Here is a 19,643-nt window from a genome sequence, read left to right as displayed (position 1 = left end):
TCTGCGCTATTAGAAATAACCTTTGGCTCTAAGGTTGTACTAAAGAGATTCACTCGGGACTGAAAAGCACCTGCTGAAAAGAAAGCTCGTGAGATGGAATGGTCTCAGAGCAGCTCAGTCCCGGAGCAGTCGATGTCACTGTGTAAACCAACTGCATTTGATGGTTAACAACATATTTAGATACAATGCATTCGGAAAGTATTCAGACAACTTGACTTTTTACAATTCTTTTTACGATACAGCCTTATTCTAAAATGGATAAAAACATGTTTTTCCTCAATCTACACACAATACCCCACAATTACAAAGCGAAAAAGGATTTTAGAATTTTTTTGGGGGAAAAAGTATTCAGACCCTTTGCTATAAGGCTCGAAATTGAGTTCAGGTGTATCCTGTTTCCATTGATCATCTTCGAGATGTTTCTACAACTTGATTGGAGTCCACCTGTGGTAAATTCTATTGATTTGAAATGATTTGGAAAGGCACACACATGTCTATATAAGGTCCCACAGTTGAAAGTGAATGTCAGAGCAAAAACCAAGCCATGAGGTCGAAGGAATTGTCCGTAGATTTTGTCGAGACACAGATCTGGGGAAGGGTACCAAAAAATGTCTGCAGCATTCAAGGTCCCCAAGAACACAGTGGCCTCCGTCATTCATAAATGGAAGAAGTTTGGAACCACCAAGACTCTTCCTAGAGCTGGCCGCCCGGCAAAACTGAGCAATCGGGGGAGAAGGGCCTTGGTCAGGGAGGTGACCAAGAACCCGATGGTGACTCTGACAGAGCTTTAGAGTTCCTTTGTGGACATGGGAGAACCTTCCAGAAGGACAACCATCTCTGGAGCGCTCCACAAATCAGGCCTTTATGGTAGAGTGGCCAGACGGAAGCCACTCCTCAGTAAAAGGCACATGACAGCCCGCTTGGAGTTTGCCAAAAGGCACCTAAAGGACTTTCACAAGTACAGAGAGATTCTTGATGAAAACTTGCTCCAGAGTGCACAGGACCTCAGATTGTGGTGAAGGTTCACCTTCCAACAGGACAACGACCCTAAGCACACAGCCAAGACAACACAGGAGGGGCTTTGGGACAAGTCTCTGAATGTCCTTGAGTGGCCCAGCCAGAGCCCAGACTTGAACCTGATCGAACATCTCTGGAGAGACCTGAAAATAGCTGTGAAGCGACCCTCCCCATCCAATTTTGAGAGCATATGCAGAGAAGAATGGGAGAAACTCCCCAAATACAGGTGTGCCAAGCTTGTAGTGTCATACCAAAGAAGACTCAAGGCTATAATCGCTGCCAAAGGTGCTTCAACAAAGTACTGAGTAAAGTGTCTGAATACTTATGTAAATGTAATATTAAAGTTTAAAAAACAACTGTTTTTGCTTTGTCATTATGTGTAGATTGATGGGGTAGGGGGGACTATTTAATCAATTTTAGAATAAGGCTGTAACATAATAAAATGTGGAAAAAGTCAAGGGGTCTGAATACTTTCCAAATGTGCTATATACTAATCATATTTATGTTTAATTTGTATTATCAAAAGGATTTATATTGACAAATGACATGCCAGAAATCAGTCATATTTAAAAGATGTATACCTGTGAATCTCCTGGCACTGTAGTTCCAGCAAGTACAGAATAGATATCTCTTGGAAAAAGTGTAAACCCATCCCCTATACACAGTACCATAAAAGGTTTCCTTGTATAACTAACCCAGGGGAAAGGGTAACAGAGGTTGTTGAGTAATAAAAAAAGGTAGATTTAGTCTCACTATGAATCGTGTCGGTTTACATCTCCTGACAATTTCTCTAGCACCAAACAAAATGGTGAGTCAGCTTTTGGAAGAATTCATCTATTTTTCTATAATTTGTAGGATTCTACAATTTGTCAACATGGGCTCATATTTTATACGTATTACATTTTCTTTAAAACTGACCGTTGGCCTTGGGCATGAACATTTAGTAGTTAAGTACTTTCTATTAACTTCTTAATCTGAATGCGTTATTTACAGGCCTACATGACATAACATCTTTGGATGATTGAACTTTACTCAGTTCCATCAAAAGTTATTCTTATTCACCCTTTTTTTGCATGGCAAATGCTCTATTACAAGAACAGATCACTGAGTATAAAGGTGCTTTTGAGATGTTTGATGAGGAAGGAAATGGAACTGTGAAGATACAGGGCCTGGAGCGACTGATGAGTTTAATGGGAATCAATCCCACCAAGAGAGATCTACTTCAGACAGCCGAAGATGTGGACAAAGATGGTGAGCATATCTTTCACAATATGGCATTCATTTTAACGTGACCATTGATATGTTTTATGTGCATAATATATAATCTTACTAACTATTTATTTGAGTAACTAATACAATGTTATCTACCATAATAATGATATGCTGTATTGTACAATTAACTTTTATAGCTGACGAAAAAAAGTCGACAATGCTTGTATTCTACTGTCAAATTTTGTATGAAATTTTATCAAATGGTGCTGTTCTTCTCACACAGATGAGTGATTCACTTTTTCTGTGAAGATTCATTTTAGTGTGAGAGACTTAGAAATCAAAACCATTGTACTGTAACATAACATGTCGGATTTCTCTGTCATCACTAGATGTCAGTGTTTCACTGGGATTCACTTGTGAAATGCTAGTACTCAGGTCTAGACATTTAGTTTATCTCTGTCTAGGAATGTAATACATTCCTTACCACCAATAAATACCAACCACCAGGTACGAATACATATTGATTCCACTAACAACGTTAAAGACATCATTAACTTTCTTCTTTTTATTTTTATTTATTCAAAATACATCCAAAGAAATTGTATAACTAAGGCTGTCAAATTCTCATTTGGTTTCCTATACACAGCTATATATAGCCAGTGGTAATATCTCCCGTATCACCTGTTTTTGTGTCATCACAGGCAAAGGTACTTTTAACCGTGAGAGCTTCCTGGGTTTGATGGCATTTGTTCATGAAAGCGCAAGGGGCCAACATGCTGTGCTACGAGCTGCTTTCAAGGCGTTTGAGAAAGAGGCCGAGGGATGTGGAATACCCTGAAGTAAGCCTAACAATACCTACAGCAACTATGGCTCGATTCCAGTTTAGATACCTTTTTGCAGACTGTTCTTCCCCAATATGTACTTAAATAACTTTTAGAATCAGTAACAAACCACCTCTATTTGCAGGTATGTGTTGATGAATGTGGGAGAACCACAGAATGAGTTAGAGGCAGAGCAAATGACGGAGGCAGATAAAGATGGAGATGGAAGCTTTGATTATGAAGGTCAGAGTAGACTAGTCTGTTTTGATTTTTATCTTGCTGAGAATGACCTGGATAACGTTGAACAAATAACCTTTTTACCATTAAAAGCAGAACATTTTCTTCCCAGAATTTGTGACCATGATGACTGGAGGCTCCTTCAAGATGAGCTAAATTAATCAACGAAGGCAAACATGAATAGGAAACATTATATTGGTCAGGGTTGACAGTGTAGGTTACTGTTATGAACATCACGCTTCACCTGTTTTGATCATGCATGTTGATAAAACAGGACAATTGCTTTCAATGTTGGTCCTCAAGTATGCAGATGTTTATATTTGAATTCATATAAAGATGTGGCTATTACTACCTTGTATGCTGACTGATTGACTTTTGATGTAAATATATAGTAATTCATATGTATGATTTCTTAAAATGACAACAACAAAACATCTGTACAACCTTAAGGTACTATATGAATGAAAAGGGCTTGAGTGAAGGCACCTTGGCCTCACTGAGAATCTCCAGTCCCTTGCCTTTTTAGAGGATATTCATCAAAGGGTTAAGTTCCCCAGGCCAGCCACCCCCTCTGCCTGATAGCATCTGGTCTGCCCAACCAATAAATCCCATTTTCATCCCTAAAGCCAGATGGACAGCTCAGGGAGCCAACGGCAGCTGCCGCTTACACACCATCCGACCTATCACAGGAGGGATGGGGGCTTTGGATCACAGGTCTATGGTTGCAGAATCCCTGGAGCTTCTACTGTTATATGAAACACAACAAGGGGCAAGATAGGGGAACAGGTCTAAGGGAGCAAGGACAGATAGACAGGGAATCCTTTGGAAGCAGCCAGGGGTTGGGTTGCTTTGTATGGAGTGGAGCAGCGGTGAGAATGAGTGTGTTTTTCCATGTAAACAGCCCCTCAGTCAGTGGAGCAGCTGCCTGCGTTACTGCTGAGCAGGGAGAAGCAGAAGAGGAGGAGGTGTAGAGAGGGGGAAACGTTCCTTCTCCCTAAGATATTACGCCTCCTCTATCTTGTTGCCTCCTACGGCTCCTTTTTTAACATTTTTTATAGTGCTTCTCCTACCACATCGACGAAAGGTAGGTACTGTACACAACATATACCACTAATCTGGGAGGGCATTTAAGGCAAGAGCTTGCATGTCACGTTGGCAGGATTAAAAGCCTTTATTTATTTATACTCATTGGCTTACAGAGGAATGATCACTATGCAACAACATTCCATGGTGTGAATAAGACAATAAGAGATAAACAGGTTATATTATGGACATTTTATGTTGACTGTCTTTGTACTGTATTTGATCTCTAATTGGACAGTGACAAAGGCTGAGACTTGCTCTTGGTGTTGATTGGTTGAGAGCTTGCACTGCACATGTTCCTCATTAGGTGAACAGACAGGCATGCAGGCAGGCTGCATTCTGAGGGGGGCGGGACCCGGGATGGCTCATGTGTCTTTGTTTTCACGGTTTGTGTGACGCTATAGTAGGGTGTCGCATGTCTGCCATACTATTGGCCAACAATACACATGGCATAATTCAGCATTTCAATACATTGACCCTCTAATTATATCTTATGAAAGCTTAATGAAGCCTTCACAAGCCCTTTATAAAGTCTATATAGATCCATGTCTAGGGATTTGTTTTCCTCTGTATTGTATCTGCATTGTTCTGACACCTTTTTCTCTGCTTCTGGTGCCCACATCCTGCCCACAACACTACCTGCTACCCTGTCGGCACAACGGGTTATGGGTTCAATCTGATGGAATCAGGGGTGGGGATGTATATGCTTTTACCTACTTCTACAAACACATACTTTTACGTGGCGAAATTCTAGTCATGTCATGAGCACTGTGACAAACAGACAAGATTATTTTGCATTTAGTTTAGTATTTATGGATGATGCATCTTGGTGGCAGTTTGTTTCGTCATTTTAGATCAAGATACACACCTGACTAATTTCAGCAGGTGATCAGAGGCTTTGCCTTTTATTTATATAATCAGAATGAAAACCCCCTCCTGTTTGACATATGTGTCCCTCAGACCTCAAACATGCTACCCACCTAAACCTCTTCCCACTCTTTCCAAACCGTTTGCGGAAGGAAGGATGTTTGTGGCCTGTCTTACACACACGCACACACACACATGCACACCCAAAACCAACCTCCAACCAAACCAGAGCCAGATGATATGCTATTGTAGTGTGCATAATATGTTTGTTTGTTTTCCGATCTGACGGTGTAAAACGATTTGTTTCAGGTTCTGCCTGTAGAGTGTGTTCTGGTGTGCTCAATGCATTCCCAATGCTTCAGCAGACCTCAGTCCAGAGAGAGACAACCTGTGGCTGTTGTGACACACATGGGTGACTGAGATACAGAAAAGAGACACATTGAGACACCCACAGCAGTGGAACACAACAAGACAACTCTCTACATTCCTCGGTTGTTTCATCTCAGCTGAAACCATGGATTCGACCATGGCCAAAACCAGCGCTAGCTTTCTCTCCACTGTCTCCAGCATGACCCCCACCTCCATGACCTCCCTCCTCGCCGTTACCACGGACGCAAGGATGGAACGGGACAATGTCACCGCATCCAGAACAACACTCATGACCAGTACCATTACTATAACAACAACCAACGAGACAAGCTACAACGCCACCAAGCTGTCAGAGGTGGCGTTAGAAGGCTCGGGGATGGGCATGGTGCTGGTGCCCTTTGGCATCATCACCGTAATTGGCCTGGCATTGGTCATGGTAAGAAAGCAATCGCTTTAGTCACTACCTAGTTTCCATGCCCACAAAATATGTCTGTTTGTCATGACAGTGTTCAGTATGAACGAGTCACTTTTGCCCCTTTTTTTATCTAATTAACAATGTGTCTTCCTGTGCCCCACCATGTCTCCCATCCCAGATGTTGTATATCAGGAAACGGAAGAGGTGAGGACATTGACTTGAATTGCAATGTAGTTCATTATATAAGAGTTGAAGTTATCAGCCGGATTTGTGAAAGGGAGGGCTGTCCTTCACGCATACTCAAATAATCATAGCATTGAGAGAACTGTCAGTAATGTGTGTTTCTCACATTCCATTAAAGGTTTCAATACGAGATACATTTTTCTAACCCTTTCGTTCCCCCTCTGCCCTGTGTTCACCGCCCAGACTGGAGAAGCTGAGGCACCAGCTGATGCCCATGTATAACTTTGACCCGGCAGAGGAACAGGATGACCTGGAACAGGAACTACTGGACCACAACCGGGACGGCAACCTCACAGGATCCAATAACAAGGTACTATATACACTACAAGCCTGAAGCAGTGCTGCAGCTGCACTCCCATGTTCAATGATACTGATAATCTCCTGTAGACCTACGATGACACAGAAGTCTTTACGGTTCCGTTATGTTCAGACTCATCTTGAATCCCCAGCAGCGATCTATTGTTCACTGATCTACAGTTATATTATATTATATCCGGCGGTTAGAACCAAAAATCTCACATTTGGACTCATCAGACCAAAGGACAGATTTCCACCGGTCTAATGTCAATTGCTCGTGTTTCTTGGCCCCAGCAAGTCTCTTCTTATTATTGGTGTCCTTTAGTAGTGGTTTCTTTGCAGCAATTCAACCATGAAGGCCTGATTCACTCAGTCTCCTCTGAACAGTTGATGTAGAGATGGGTCTGTTACTTGAACTCTGTGAATCATTTATTTGGGCTGCAATTTCTGAGGCTGGTAACTCTAATGAACTTATCCTCTGCAGCAGAGGAAACTCTGGGTCTTCCTTTCCTGTGGCGATCCTCACGAAAGTCAGTTTCATCATAGCGCTTGATCGTTTTTGCGACTGCACTTGAAGAAACTTTCAAAGTTCTTGAAATCTTCCGGATTGACTGACCTTCATGTCTTAAAGTAATGATGGACTATCATTTCTCTTTGCTTATTTGAGCTGTTCTTGCCATAATATGGACTTGGTATTTTAACAAATAGGGCTATCTTCTGTATACCACACCTCTGCCTTGTCACAACACAACTGATTGGCTCAAACGCATTAAGGAAAGAAATTCCACAAATTATCTTTTAACAAGGCACACCTGTTAATTGAAATGCATTCCAGGTGACTACCTCATGAAGCTGGTTGAGAGAATGCCAAGAGTGTGCAAAGCTGTCAAAGGCAAAGGGTGGCTACTTTGAAGAATCTAAGATATAAAATACATTTTGATTTGTATAACACTTTTCTGGTTACTACATGACTCCATATGTGTTATTTCATAGTTGGTCTTCACTATTATTCTACAATTTAGAAAATAGTACAAATAAAGAAAAACCCTTGAATGAGTAGGTGTGTCCAAATTTTTGACTAGTACTGTAAGTGTGTATATATATAAGTAATCGATTCACTTTCCCACCCCTTTCTTTGTTCCTAACGCTACATCACTAAAACATATGTAATAAGCAGTCATAGCAGTGGCAGATTCATTATTCATTGGTTACAAAATATTAATAAAAAACTGTTGATATGACTGCTTATGACCATGGCAGTACAAAATAATATGGTGTCTCATGTCTCACAGTTATACCGTTTTGCCCCCACCCCACCTCCTGTAGACTCTCACCACCTCCCAGGGGATGACGCAGAGGCCCAGTCGCCTGGTCTTTACAGACGTAGCCAACGTTCTCAATGCATAACAGCACTCTTCCATGCATGAGAGGGGACTGGGGGGGAGTGGGGACTAGCTGTCCCATCATAGAGATCTGTCGCTCAGGGAAAAAAAAGGAAAACTGGATTGAAGGCCATGGAAACAGACTGATGTTTGGAGAATGTTTTTTCAGGGTGGGCTATAAGGGAATTCTGATGTTTTAGTTGTAGCGTAGTCTTATTTTCATTGTCTACAGTTTATAACTTGTCGTCAGTGACTACGGTGGGATATATGGGGAAATGATGCGAGTAATGATTTTGCACTGGTTGTTATTGGTTGCACAAATACTTCCAAGTGCGGTGCATTGTTGGATCGCTCTCTTTCTCTATAGTTAAGTGATATTGGTGGCAGAATTGCTGGATCTCCCACCTCCTTCTCTAATGAGAACTTTGTCTCGAATGTATTATTTATTTCCACACGTTTGTATTTTGCTGCTAAATGTAGACAACCACATTTGACAAGTGATTCCTATAAAACGGTTTTGCTAAATGTTGAACTGCTTCCATAATGGTGGTGGACTAGAGACCTGGACGTTCTGCACATTGGAAAACTAGAACACAACATCAGGAGATCTGGAGAACTATTACTGCTGCAGGACAATGCCTGGGGAACTGTAACCCACCCAGTGTACACTACTATACTGTTATGTACCCACACACGTCCAAAATGTGTCCTTCAGCACTTACGCCTCTATGGGAACTCTCCATTTGTCCTCAGAGTATTACTAGTAGTGTGTTTCCTCGTTAACAAGTAATAAAGCAGATGCATTGGTTTCTATACACTAAAATAGAGTATTTAAACCACAGTATTTTAACGACCACTTATTGTGCTACAATTTTTTGATGAATACATAAACAAACATATGTGAACCTTTTATTGGTAACAGAAAGACCAAGTAGCACCTCTATACTCATGCAAACACACATTGAAGCGAGACAGATCAGAGGCAAATTAGAAAACAGCCTTTTGAGTTGTGTATTCAAGTTCAAATGGATTGAAATCAAAAATAAATCAAACAATATATGAAAGACTAAAATGAAAAGGGAGACTTTTTCATTCATCGATCGCAAACACCAAAAAAGATTAAAACTGGAGATGTTACAAGATAAGAGAACCTAACTACTCTATTCAATATTTAAAAACCCTCATACATAAAGCATAACAACAAGTACATGAAATAAACTCCTAAAATATTTATACTGAATATATCAATATCAGTCAGCTCATTTAGAGCAACACTGTGATTATAATAGAGATAGTGGCTATCCTGACATTGCTGAGGTATGACTGTGGTTAGGTTAGGAGGCACTCTTACTGACATCATAGTATAGTACTTTGGGTTTATTTACCTACAGATGTAGGATCTTAATTTGATCCAGTTTGCTACAGCAGAAACATAATCCTGCAGCAACAGGAAATGTGAATTATTATGTGGTTTATAATTCATTAACATTTTTGTTAAGGGTTGATACATTAAATCTCAAATATACTACAAGTTTGCATTTCTCAGTGACAAAAATGTGATCAAATTAAGATCCTACATCTGTATACAGTATACTGTTACGAACAAAGTGAGATGAGTGGACCTCTGATATAGTTGTTCCATAGCTATGGTAAGATTGCAGGGGACAAGCAAAGCTAAAACCAGCCAGTCACCCCACTGAGGGCCAAAGCAGACTAGTTTCAGAGGTAGTCCACAGCGCAAACAGTGATGCCATCCAAAGAGGTGAAGTAACAAGAGAAAAAGTCTAGGTTGGAAAAGACTCAAAGACATACTAACTTGCAACTGACAGAAAACTAAACGCTTGAACTTTCCCTAGAAAAAGATTGCACATGGATAAGTCCACGCACTCCAGAAACACATTACAGTAAGATCCAAAACAAAGTGTTAACTCACTATTTCTTGTCTCACACTTCATTGACATCAGTTCAACTAATGTTAGGATTGTTAATGCAACACATCTGTAGTGTGAAAGTTTGAAATGAAATAATGATCACATTGTATCTTACGTAAAAAGTGAAGCGAGAGAAAAATGTAAGGTCTCACAGAGGTTGTGATAAAACAATTTAAAAAAAGTAAGGAGTAAGTAACCAACTACAGTAAACAGTAAAATATCGGGTCATTTTGAACCCAGGTAGATTGAATCGAGGCCTTGGTCTATCAGATCGCGTGTTAACCCACGTTGGCCGACATCCGCATCGGGGATGTTTTGGCAGTGTTGGAGGTCCAGTATTACTGCGGTATGAGCTAACTAATCATGTGTGTCACCAACCCCTCCCTTCCTTCCTTATTATCCCTACCGCGTTAGTCCAAAACTTCGATAGAAAGTGTAGGCTCTATCCATGATAGAAATGATCCATGATAGATGTGTTGGATGTAAAGTCGGGTGTGGTTTCGTTGCATCCAATGGCAGTGTCCGCGATAAGGTAACTCAAGGAGCCGCTTGTGAATTTGACAGCTCTAACGCAGTTCCACCTCCAAAACAACCGCTATGTGAATGTAGCACGGATCTGATAGAATCGAGCCCCGAGTCTGATCTCAGATATTTAATCAGAGCATTACCACTAAAGGCTGCTGCTGGGACCCGCTTAAAGAGTCAGTCAGCATGGAAGTGGAAGTGAGAGTGTGAGGCTAGTGGGTACAGTGTGTATGGGATTGTCCTGAGTAGGTGTGTGTGTGTGTGTGTGTGTGTGTGTGTGTGTGTGTGTGTGTGTGTGTGTGTGTGTGTGTGTGTGTGTGTGTGTGTGTGTCTTTGTTTGTTTTTTTGGTATGGGGAGAGGCTATAAAGAGTTCTCCTCTGCTTTTCTGTGACTGAGGTAGACTGAAAGGCAAAGGAACTGAGGTGAGTTAAGGTCTTAATGAGGTTTATGTGTGTCAAGTAATATTGTGAATGTCAAAAACAGATCAGAAATACACAATAAAAATGGAATAATATCATAACTGAGTAGAATGACATGTGAATTGCACCTGAATAGCTATGTGCATAGCTATATTAAGGCAAATAAATCCCTGGGGGCCATACTTGTGAACATTAGAACAAGTTTAAGTTTTAGTTTAAGCATCAGCCAATTAAAATCGTTGATGTAGTTGTACGTGATCAAAGGCTACATGTTAGCTGTTCCCATTACATAACCTGGCACATGCTAAGCTCACCAGGTGGCCGTATAGCTCACCAGATGGCTGTATGTATGTATATTTATATCTGGTTCAAATTCCGTATCAGCTAATTAAAATACGTATTTGGACATGATCCAACACTTGTCCATGGAAGCGTCCTTAACAGAAGTCAAATGGCAGGATCTGCTATTCAAAGTTACTAAAACACACAAGCAACTTCAAGTGGACAATCAGCTCACAGTGTAGCCAGCCTGGCTCCTGGTACCATTTGCCGTTTGCGGCAAGTTTGAATCCCAGGTGAGATAATGTTTTTTCCGTTGAAATGTAGAATTACATTTATTGTGATAGTGTGTTGCGAAGGGAAGTGCAGCCAGAACCTTGTAAATTAAGATGACAAATATCTTTAATGAGGAACTTTTTGGAGTCCCTCTTGCAGACCGACACATAGGCTACTGCTACACAGGGGTTCAGTGCTGCCATTGCCGGAACGGCGCTCCACCACTTCTAGGAACGGTGCTTGTTTAATAAAGTTTGGATCAAAGCTGAATCAGTGTCTCGCAAGACACTTAATGATTCATTTGTATTTTGCATAGGCCTAAAATACAGAATATAATATCATAGTATAAGATTACCGTTAGACCAAAACCCCCACTTATTTTCTTATGTAGGCTGCACTTATACGTACAACGTTATATATGTATTATTAAAGGAAAATTCAACTCAAAAACTATCTTTTGGTATTTCTTTAGACCACTGTTGATGTCAGCAATCAAGTTTTCAAGATATAGAACTTTTAAAATACAGGAAGTGTCTCAGTATAATGCGTATTGCAGAACACATCATACTGTGACACTTTATGTATTTTCAAAGTTCTATATTGTTTTTTTTGTTTTTTTACGATGTCCAATCAACTTAAATGTTGCACGGACCTCCTTTACATTTTCTCTGTAAAAGCACGTGGATGTATGTGGAACGGATAAGCAAAAACATACAATTTTGTTATATATGTGATAACAAGCTTTGTCTAACGTAACGTTAGTAGCCTAGTCAAGGATGCGATGATCACGCAATATTGTCACTCTACACTTGAGACCAAGTGAAGTGGAACAAAAGTAAACCTTGAATTTGGAGGTTTAAATATATCCCTCTGGGCAAGTTCACCTATTTTAAGAAATGCCATTGGTTTGTGTAGAAAAAGTTTAGGATCTTTGATAGGCAGATGCAAAATTTGTTACAGGAAAGAATCACTGCCACCTGGTGAGGTTAGCATAGGGCTAAATGTGCCAGGATTATTTAATGGGAACAGCTAACGTGTAGCATTTGATCATATCCAACTATGTCAACAATTTCAATTGGCAGATGCTTAAACTTAAACAAAAACTTGTTCTAAATGTTCGCAAGTATGTCCCCCTAAGGTTTTTATGAGCTTGGTTAGAGCAATGTAGTAAAAACAAAACCTGACGTGTGATGTCATGTCACTGTTGAGTTCAGACTTAATTCTGTTCATGTTCATGTATTCCCATTCCAACGTATACCTAACAAAATATCGGCGTGTTTCTTCACAATCAGGACAGACAATGACGTTTGAGTCGAGCTCCTGTGTGACAAAGGGCTGAAATGGGTCACGAATCTTGTCCCGGTAATGTGTTTTGAAATGTCAGTCAAATTTGATGACAGCAGCTGCATCCTTTTTTTAAAAAAAACCCTCCCCACCATGCCACCACCATTAACACCACAAACGCATATGCACACGCACGCACACACACACGCACGCACACACACACACACACACACACACACACATCAACCAATCTCTGAACAGCCCCACCCACTGACCCGAATCCTAAGTAATCAATCAACTGACCAAAGCTATGTCCATCATTGACCCAGCCTCAGTGCTGGACAGACTCCAATCACAATACCACCATCAGGCCTACTGTTCTACAAAGCAGGGCTATTATCTTTTTTTTTTTTTTTGGAATCCTCATGACAATGGAGGTTGGATTGTACACCTCTTTGTCTCTGCCCAAACCTTGAGGTAGTTTTGTGGCACACTGTCTATTCCCCCTCTTCCACTTCCTGGGCTGGAGCCTGAGATGGCGAAGCCTCAGCGGGCAGAGACTGTGACTGTGAGGGGCCCTCAGTTTCTTCTGAAGGACTCTGTGACAAGACACAAAAATACAGACATTAGTGTGTGTGTGTGTGTGTGTGTGTGTGTGTGTGTGTGTGTGTGAGAGAGTAATGATATACTTGAATGAGTGTGTAGATGAGTGGTGTGGGGAAATAGGTCTGGCTGTGAGACCAAGAAATGCTAGGGAGAAGACGGTTATGTCAGGAAACCAAGACGACAGGGGAAGAGAGCAGTTATATCAGGTTTCCCCTCTCAGCATTGACTCATTCTTCCCCTTCTCATGTCTGTGTCTGAAAGATGGAGTCTTAACGGTTTCAGTTCTCAATGTGTTTTAACTTCTTTGAAACTCGGCTCTGCAGCGAAAACTGTGATAAGATGGACGAGGGTGCTGAGTGACGTTGGCCTCTTTTTGTGGAAGCTGTTGGTGTAATCTGTTGATTCTCTGAAAGAAGGTGCTGTATGAACGGAAGTGTCTCGCGCACTCCGCCTTAGCTCAGGCCTATATTCACCTCCATGAAAGTAGCGCTCAAGTACAATAGGTAAGAGGAAACATTTTAGAAAAAAAAAACATAATATGACATATTATGCTGTACTAACAATATCTCTTACCTGCTGTTCCTGGATTACCTCTTGAACTGCTTTCTGGGGCTGTGGAGAAGAATAAAAGTGACAGGAGGAGAAGAGATAAAACGTTCAACGAATCAGTAAAACTCTCCGTCGCATAGCTCAGCGGTGGACAACTTCAATTGTGAAGGGGGGGTGCAATGTTTGTCTTGTAATCAGTGGCTGATTTAGACCTATAGGACACCGGGTGAGGGGGATGCTCCTCCTGTCAATCAATGACATCAGTCAGGAAAAACAGAGGGCCCTACTGCCCTTAAGGACTGGAGTTGTACATCCCCAGATTATGAAGAGAGATAGGAGTCTAGAGACATTTGAGATACATGTCTCATTATATTTGTGTGCATGAGTGAGTGTGTATGTTAGTCCCATACCCATTTCCTTGGCCGGCCCCGAGGTCTTCTCTCCCCGACTGGCTCTACTTTCTGACACAGAAAGGATGGAGGATAAAGCAGAGAATGTTGTACTGTTTTATATAGACATAAGGCAATGTCTACTCACAACCGTATTTTCTGTTCAGCTCCTGTGCCTAGTTTGACACTTTATTTTTTATTGAATATTTCATAATAACTATAAACATGAACATGAGAGGATGATCTTACCTTGGGTGTGGCACGAGGCCCCTTGTTCTTGCTTCCTCTGGGTCGTCCTCTGGGTCTCTTTGGGGTTGGGGGGCCAGTGGGCTCCTGGGGAGAGCAAGAGCAAAATAAGGAACTGCCATACGGTTGGTACTCTGACTCTATCCACAGCAAAATAAGGAACTGCCATATGGTTGGTACTCTGAATCTATCCACAGCAAAATAAGGAACTGCCATACGGTTGGTACTCTGAATCTATCCACAGCAAAATAAGGAACTGCCATATGGTTGGTACTCTGAATCTATCCACAGCAAAATAAGGAACTGCCATACGGTTGGTACTCTGAATCTATCCACAGCAAAATAAGGAACTGCCATATGGTTGGTACTCTGAATCTATCCACAGCAAAATAAGGAACTGCCATACAGTTGGTACTCTGAATCTATCCACAGCAAAATAAGGAACTGCCATATGGTTGGTACTCTGAATCTATCCACAGCAAAATAAGGAACTGCCATATGGTTGGTACTCTGAATCTATCCACAGCAAACACAGCCGTACTCCACACCACACCACAGTTGTTAAAATGAGCATTTGAGTTATTTCAGTTTCAAATCAAATTGTATTTGTCATATGCCGAATACAACTGGTGTAGACCTTACAGTGAAACGCTTACTTACTTAACCAACAATGCAGTTTTAAGAAAAATAAGTGTTGAGTAAAAAATTGAAAGTAAAAAATGTAAATAAAGAAAACAAATAATTAAAGAGCAGCAGTTGTGGTACAGTAAGATGTACATGTAGGTAGAGGTGGGGGGGGGGGGGGGGGGAGCAATGCAAATAGTCTGGGTAGCCATTTGATTAGTTGTTCAGGAGTCTTATGGCTTGGGGGTAAAAGCTGTTAAGAAGCCTTTTGGACCTAGACTTGCAGCTAAAGTATCGCTGCCATGCGGTAGAAGAGAAAGCACTCTATAACTTGGGTGGCTGGAGTCTTTGACAAATTTTAGGGCCTTCCTCTGACACCGCCTGGTATTGAGATCCTGGATGCCAGAAAGCTTGGCCCCAGTGATGTACTAGGCAGTATGCAATACCCTTTGTAGTGCCCTGCGGTTGGAAGCCGAGCAGTTGCCATACCAGGAAGTGATGCAACCAGTCAGGATGCTCTCGATGGTACAGTTGTAATGTTATTGTGTAATATAGAGTCCTATACAGTGTAATGAGTGTATGAGGTGTTGATGTGGAGGATGCTGTGGTGATCCAACCTGCTGTTGTTTCCGTGGGCGTCCCCGGCCCCTGCGTGGAGGTGTGGAGGCAGGTGATTGGGCCACACCTGGCTGTGGTGACGGCTCCTTGGTCCCACTGTTGCTCATCCCTGTGTCTGTCCACCAGCGAAGTGAAATGGGGGTGTGGGCTTGGATGCCCAGAGCTCAGGCCTCAGGGGAGAGGGTTAGGGAGGGACAGACTTAGCCGTGATTGGTACCTGGGAAGTAAAAGGGGGCTTCACGTTAGCTAGTCTCTGATGCTCAACATTTTTCTAGTAGGTCTACTGAAAAGGTATACAGTTTATACTATACATGTGCATACTATTGTGCATAATCTGTTTATGTACCAATGCGACTGGGTGCTGGACACGTTAATACAAACACGCTTTCCCCCCTTTCTCTCTGCACCTCATAAAATTATAATGAAAGACCACACTGCTTTCGTCTTGCAGTCAGTCACAGAGCAAGCGTGAGAACTGCTTAATATAAGCCTTGGCAACGGCCATAACAGGTTCACTGGACACAGACAGGGGTTTGGCATACGTGGGGATACATGAGCTCAGTCTGCAGTAACTATAAGTAGCAAAGATATTCACAACTCAATATCCCATCCAATGTTGAGATCTAACCCATTGGATACCATTGGTAGTCCATGTCTGTGTAGCTGGACATATAGGCTATATGCGTGCATGTTTGCATATTTTGCATGCTTTCAACATGGGCTTCTCAGTTACTTTGTACTCGTCACTTGAGCTCAGATAGGCCTCAAATATAACCTTCCAAATCAAATCAAGTCTTGTCTGCACTTTGTATACAGATATTGGAGGCAGAAATCCAGTGCTAAATATTTTGCGGCCACACGGAGTAGCTACTTTTGTTCATTTCACTAATAACTAAAAACTCATTTACACTCTAAATGCAGAGTAGAGAGAGTAAATGACACACGCAACTGATTTGAATAATAATAGTAATTCTGTCTTTCATTCCTTAATTAATTCATTTTGTTGTTAATTTTGACTGATTATCCCATGGGAGAGTGTAGAGCAGAATCAAAATGTCAAGCTCAAGGTCATGCACAGACCAATCAAAAAAATGCAACAAAAATAAGACTTATCCTTATAGCTTTCTTTACCAACAGCTGCATCAAAGCAGGAAGTTTGGAGCTGGAATTGTGTCTATCAGCAGGAATAGGCTTCAATGTTTCTAAACACACGTGAAGTAGGCTATATGAACAAATACTTTTGCATAGCAGGAGACGATTCGTTTAACTACGTTTTTGGCAGTGAACAAGGACTGAATGTATCTTTTCCATATGGGCGGTAATTGCAACCATAAAACCACATTCTGTGCATTCTTTTAAAACTACCAAAATGTGTCGCAGCAGACTTCAATCAAGTTGTCACATCTCCTCCTTTTAAAACTTTCACTTTGGATATTAAACAAAGTTGGTCTAGTTGACCGAAACGGCGCCACTTACCACCATAACGTAGCCTATAGGTTAGAGCAGTGGTATGGTGTCCAACGGAGCAGAACTATTAAGCACGGTAGATCACAGCCAGACAAAAGTCAACTCTTAGTTCATTTTCATCTGTTATAGCTTAGCTAGCCTAGTAGTCCAACACGGCATCGTCAATAAATGTTTAAGTCGGATATTTCATGAATTCTACATAATTATTAGGCCTACCTATTCTGCGTGGAGTCGTTCATTTTACCTTACAACCGGTGCGAAAGGCGAAAGCCATGTGTTCAAAGGAAGCTACAAATGATGCAGGGAGAGAGCAAATCAGATCGAATCAGATCGAATGACAGCAGTTTGTTTGCGGGTAACCATTTTACTTGATCTGATCTCAATGATCTGAGTACACGATTGTAACCCATTCATCAGATCGAAAAGTGACAAAATAGCAACACTGCTATTGTAGAAAATGAAACAATGGGAAAGGTAAAATAAATGTTTCACCTACCTTGCTCCCACCAGTTTGTTTTGCTGTTAGCCTACTTAATAAAAACCACAATGGAATTGTAGGAAAGTTTAGCCTACTCTTCAGTGTGTATATTATTCTTAAAATGTCTTTATATTACAGACAGTCGCCTTTAATAAAGTTTACCTTGGAACAAACTGACACTGCCTCCTTTCTTTCTTCCCTCTTTCTTTCTTTCTTTCTTTCTTTCTTTCTTTCTTTCTTTCTTTCTTTCTTTCTCTCCCCCTCCCTCCTTTCTTCTATCTCACTCTGTTTGTGTGTGATCCCTTACGTTTGTCTGCCGTATCCTCGTTTGGTCACGAATACCCCAGTTGAAGTATGATGGGGGTTGGAGCTGGAGCATATATGAACATTGCATACTTTCTCTATTAAAGCATGCTTCAGGAGAGCGGTGGGGGTAGGAGGGGTGAAACAGTCGAACACGCCCCTTGCTCAGTGGACCACCCACATGTGAGTGGTAGGCATCATATAGCCTACGCAAGTTGTAGCTTCTGCAGATCATACATTTACAGTAGCATGAACATACAGCAGGTCCTAGAATTCTCCACGAATAGGCCTACATTGAAAACGAATAGCAAATATTCAATGCTTCCTGAAAACACTCATACGCATAATGAAAATGCAGTACTTTATACATGTGAAAAGGTATGGGTTATTGAGAGTAACAATGAATTACCTCCAGTTATGAAGACAAAACACATTGAGAGGAAATAAAAACCCAATAAAAAAGGCTGTAAGCTTGTTCAAAAAGACCTGATGTAGACCTATTCACATGTAGACCTATTCACATGTAGACCTATTCACATGTAGACCTATTCACATGTAGGCCTATTCACATGTAGGCCTATTCACATGTAGGCCTATTCACATGTAGACCTATTCACATGTAGACCTATTCACATGTAGGCCTATTCACATGTAGACCTATTCACATGTAGACCTATTCACATGTATATGATCAATTGAAATGAAAAGTTCTCTGCACCATGGAATAAAATGTAGTCAGAAGGCATGATGGGAGATTTTGTTGTGTGCTACTTTGTTACTCATTTATAAACCATTTAGTCAACCCTTATCTGCAGTATAAATGAGAACCATCAGTCATATAAGTATTTGATTAGTCATCTATTATAAACAGAATTTCATGAAAGTGAGCACTATGAATTGTCAAACTGCCTCTGACACTGACCAAAGCCAGCACTCGTTTGTTTTAGTAATTTGTTGAACCACAATACACAAGTACTGTTCAATTCTCTTTTAATTCTTTGTGTAAATGGGTGTGTGTATTTGTGAATACCGTACGTGGATATGCAGATTTGTGAGTATCTACGTTTGTTTGCGTGTACTAAGAAGAAAGCTAAAGTGTGCATGTGTCAGTGTGTGTGTGTGTGTCAGTATGTGTGAGTGTTAGAGAGAGGAAGAGAGAGCATGTAAGTGTAATGTTTACTGTACATTTTGTATTGTTTATTTCACTTTTGTTTATGATGTATTTCACTTGCTTTTTGCAATGTAAACATATGTTTCCCATGCCAATAAAGCCCCTTAGATTGAAAAATCGAATTGAATTGAAATTGAATTGAGAGAAAGAGTTAGTTCACTGCCCCTCTGCAGGCTGGTGTGTCTGAGATTCCGTTGGACTCTGATCTTGAGGTTTATTTAAGCTGAATTCCGTGGGCTCATCAGGACCGAGTTACAAAAATCCTCCTATAGAACCAAAAAGAATGTGCAGCGCATTCAGTTCTGTATAAGGCACAAAGGCATGTCTTTGGACGTGGGGGCAGGCATCAAAAGACAGGCAGCGGAGGGATTTCTTTAGAGGCTGGGGGGCAAAGAAGGTATTTTGATTGGGGGGGGGGAGTGAAGGGTTTGGTGGTCAGCAGTTTTAGTGGAGGGTGTGGGAGCGCTTTTGGGAAGCATGAGGTTAAGGAGGCATGTGCTTCACAAGGACATCCGGAGGTCACTGCCACGGTTC

At 41.2% G+C, this 19,643-nt stretch overlaps 2 protein-coding genes and 1 pseudogene across 6 annotated transcripts; 2 read left to right on the top strand and 1 right to left on the bottom strand.

Annotated features, from left to right (window-relative positions):
• The first annotated feature begins 2,090 nt into the window (after window positions 1-2,090).
• LOC115150950 (calglandulin-like) lies at window positions 2,091-3,648 on the top strand (annotated as a pseudogene).
• A 333-nt stretch (window positions 3,649-3,981) lies between these two features.
• Window positions 3,982-8,799, top strand: LOC115150948 (uncharacterized protein C3orf18 homolog). The gene is made up of 5 exons (XM_029694803.1): window positions 3,982-4,371; window positions 5,547-6,042; window positions 6,200-6,225; window positions 6,448-6,574; window positions 7,888-8,799. The coding sequence occupies exons 2-5, from the start codon at window positions 5,752-5,754 to the stop codon at window positions 7,966-7,968; spliced, it is 525 nt and encodes a 174-aa protein (XP_029550663.1). The 5' UTR covers window positions 3,982-4,371; window positions 5,547-5,751; the 3' UTR covers window positions 7,969-8,799.
• A 41-nt stretch (window positions 8,800-8,840) lies between these two features.
• On the bottom strand, window positions 8,841-19,111 carry LOC115150949 (high mobility group protein HMGI-C). Of its 5 annotated transcripts, none has more exons than XM_029694804.1 (6): window positions 17,798-19,111; window positions 15,690-15,907; window positions 14,452-14,535; window positions 14,224-14,274; window positions 13,838-13,876; window positions 8,841-13,257 (listed from the first exon to the last, which is right to left on the bottom strand). In XM_029694804.1, the coding sequence occupies exons 2-6, from the start codon at window positions 15,795-15,797 to the stop codon at window positions 13,156-13,158; spliced, it is 384 nt and encodes a 127-aa protein (XP_029550664.1). In that variant the 5' UTR covers window positions 15,798-15,907; window positions 17,798-19,111; the 3' UTR covers window positions 8,841-13,155. The 5 variants fall into 5 exon arrangements, with proteins under 5 accessions (XP_029550664.1, XP_029550665.1, XP_029550666.1 ...); XM_029694805.1 differs by having other exon boundaries at window positions 17,943-19,111; XM_029694806.1 differs by lacking the exon at window positions 17,798-19,111 and adding an exon at window positions 17,654-17,701.
• Window positions 19,112-19,643: the final 532 nt, after the last annotated feature.

Source organism: Salmo trutta, chromosome 16, assembly GCF_901001165.1.
Source record: "Salmo trutta chromosome 16, fSalTru1.1, whole genome shotgun sequence".
Classification (NCBI taxonomy): Eukaryota; Metazoa; Chordata; class Actinopteri; order Salmoniformes; family Salmonidae; genus Salmo; species Salmo trutta.
The sequence above is the reverse complement of the archived record's forward strand: the minus strand, read 5'-3'. Positions and strand labels throughout refer to the sequence as shown.

What these genes read in the sequence shown, in the direction of transcription:
- LOC115150948 (XM_029694803.1), top strand. Translation starts at nt 5,752, where the DNA reads ATGGATTCGACCATGGCCAAAACCAGCGCTAGCTTTCTCTCCACTGTC. An exon ending in TTGGCCTGGCATTGGTCATG is followed by an intron (nt 6,043 to 6,199) that starts GTAAGAAAGCAA and finishes CTCCCATCCCAG; the next exon opens with ATGTTGTATATCAGGAAACG. An exon ending in TCACAGGATCCAATAACAAG is followed by an intron (nt 6,575 to 7,887) that starts GTACTATATACA and finishes CACCTCCTGTAG; the next exon opens with ACTCTCACCACCTCCCAGGG.
- LOC115150949 (XM_029694804.1), bottom strand. Translation starts at nt 15,797, where the DNA reads ATGAGCAACAGTGGGACCAAGGAGCCGTCACCACAGCCAGGTGTGGCC. An exon ending in GCCCACGGAAACAACAGCAG is followed by an intron (nt 14,536 to 15,689) that starts GTTGGATCACCA and finishes TGCTCTCCCCAG; the next exon opens with GAGCCCACTGGCCCCCCAAC. An exon ending in GGCCTCGTGCCACACCCAAG is followed by an intron (nt 14,275 to 14,451) that starts GTAAGATCATCC and finishes TTTCTGTGTCAG; the next exon opens with AAAGTAGAGCCAGTCGGGGA.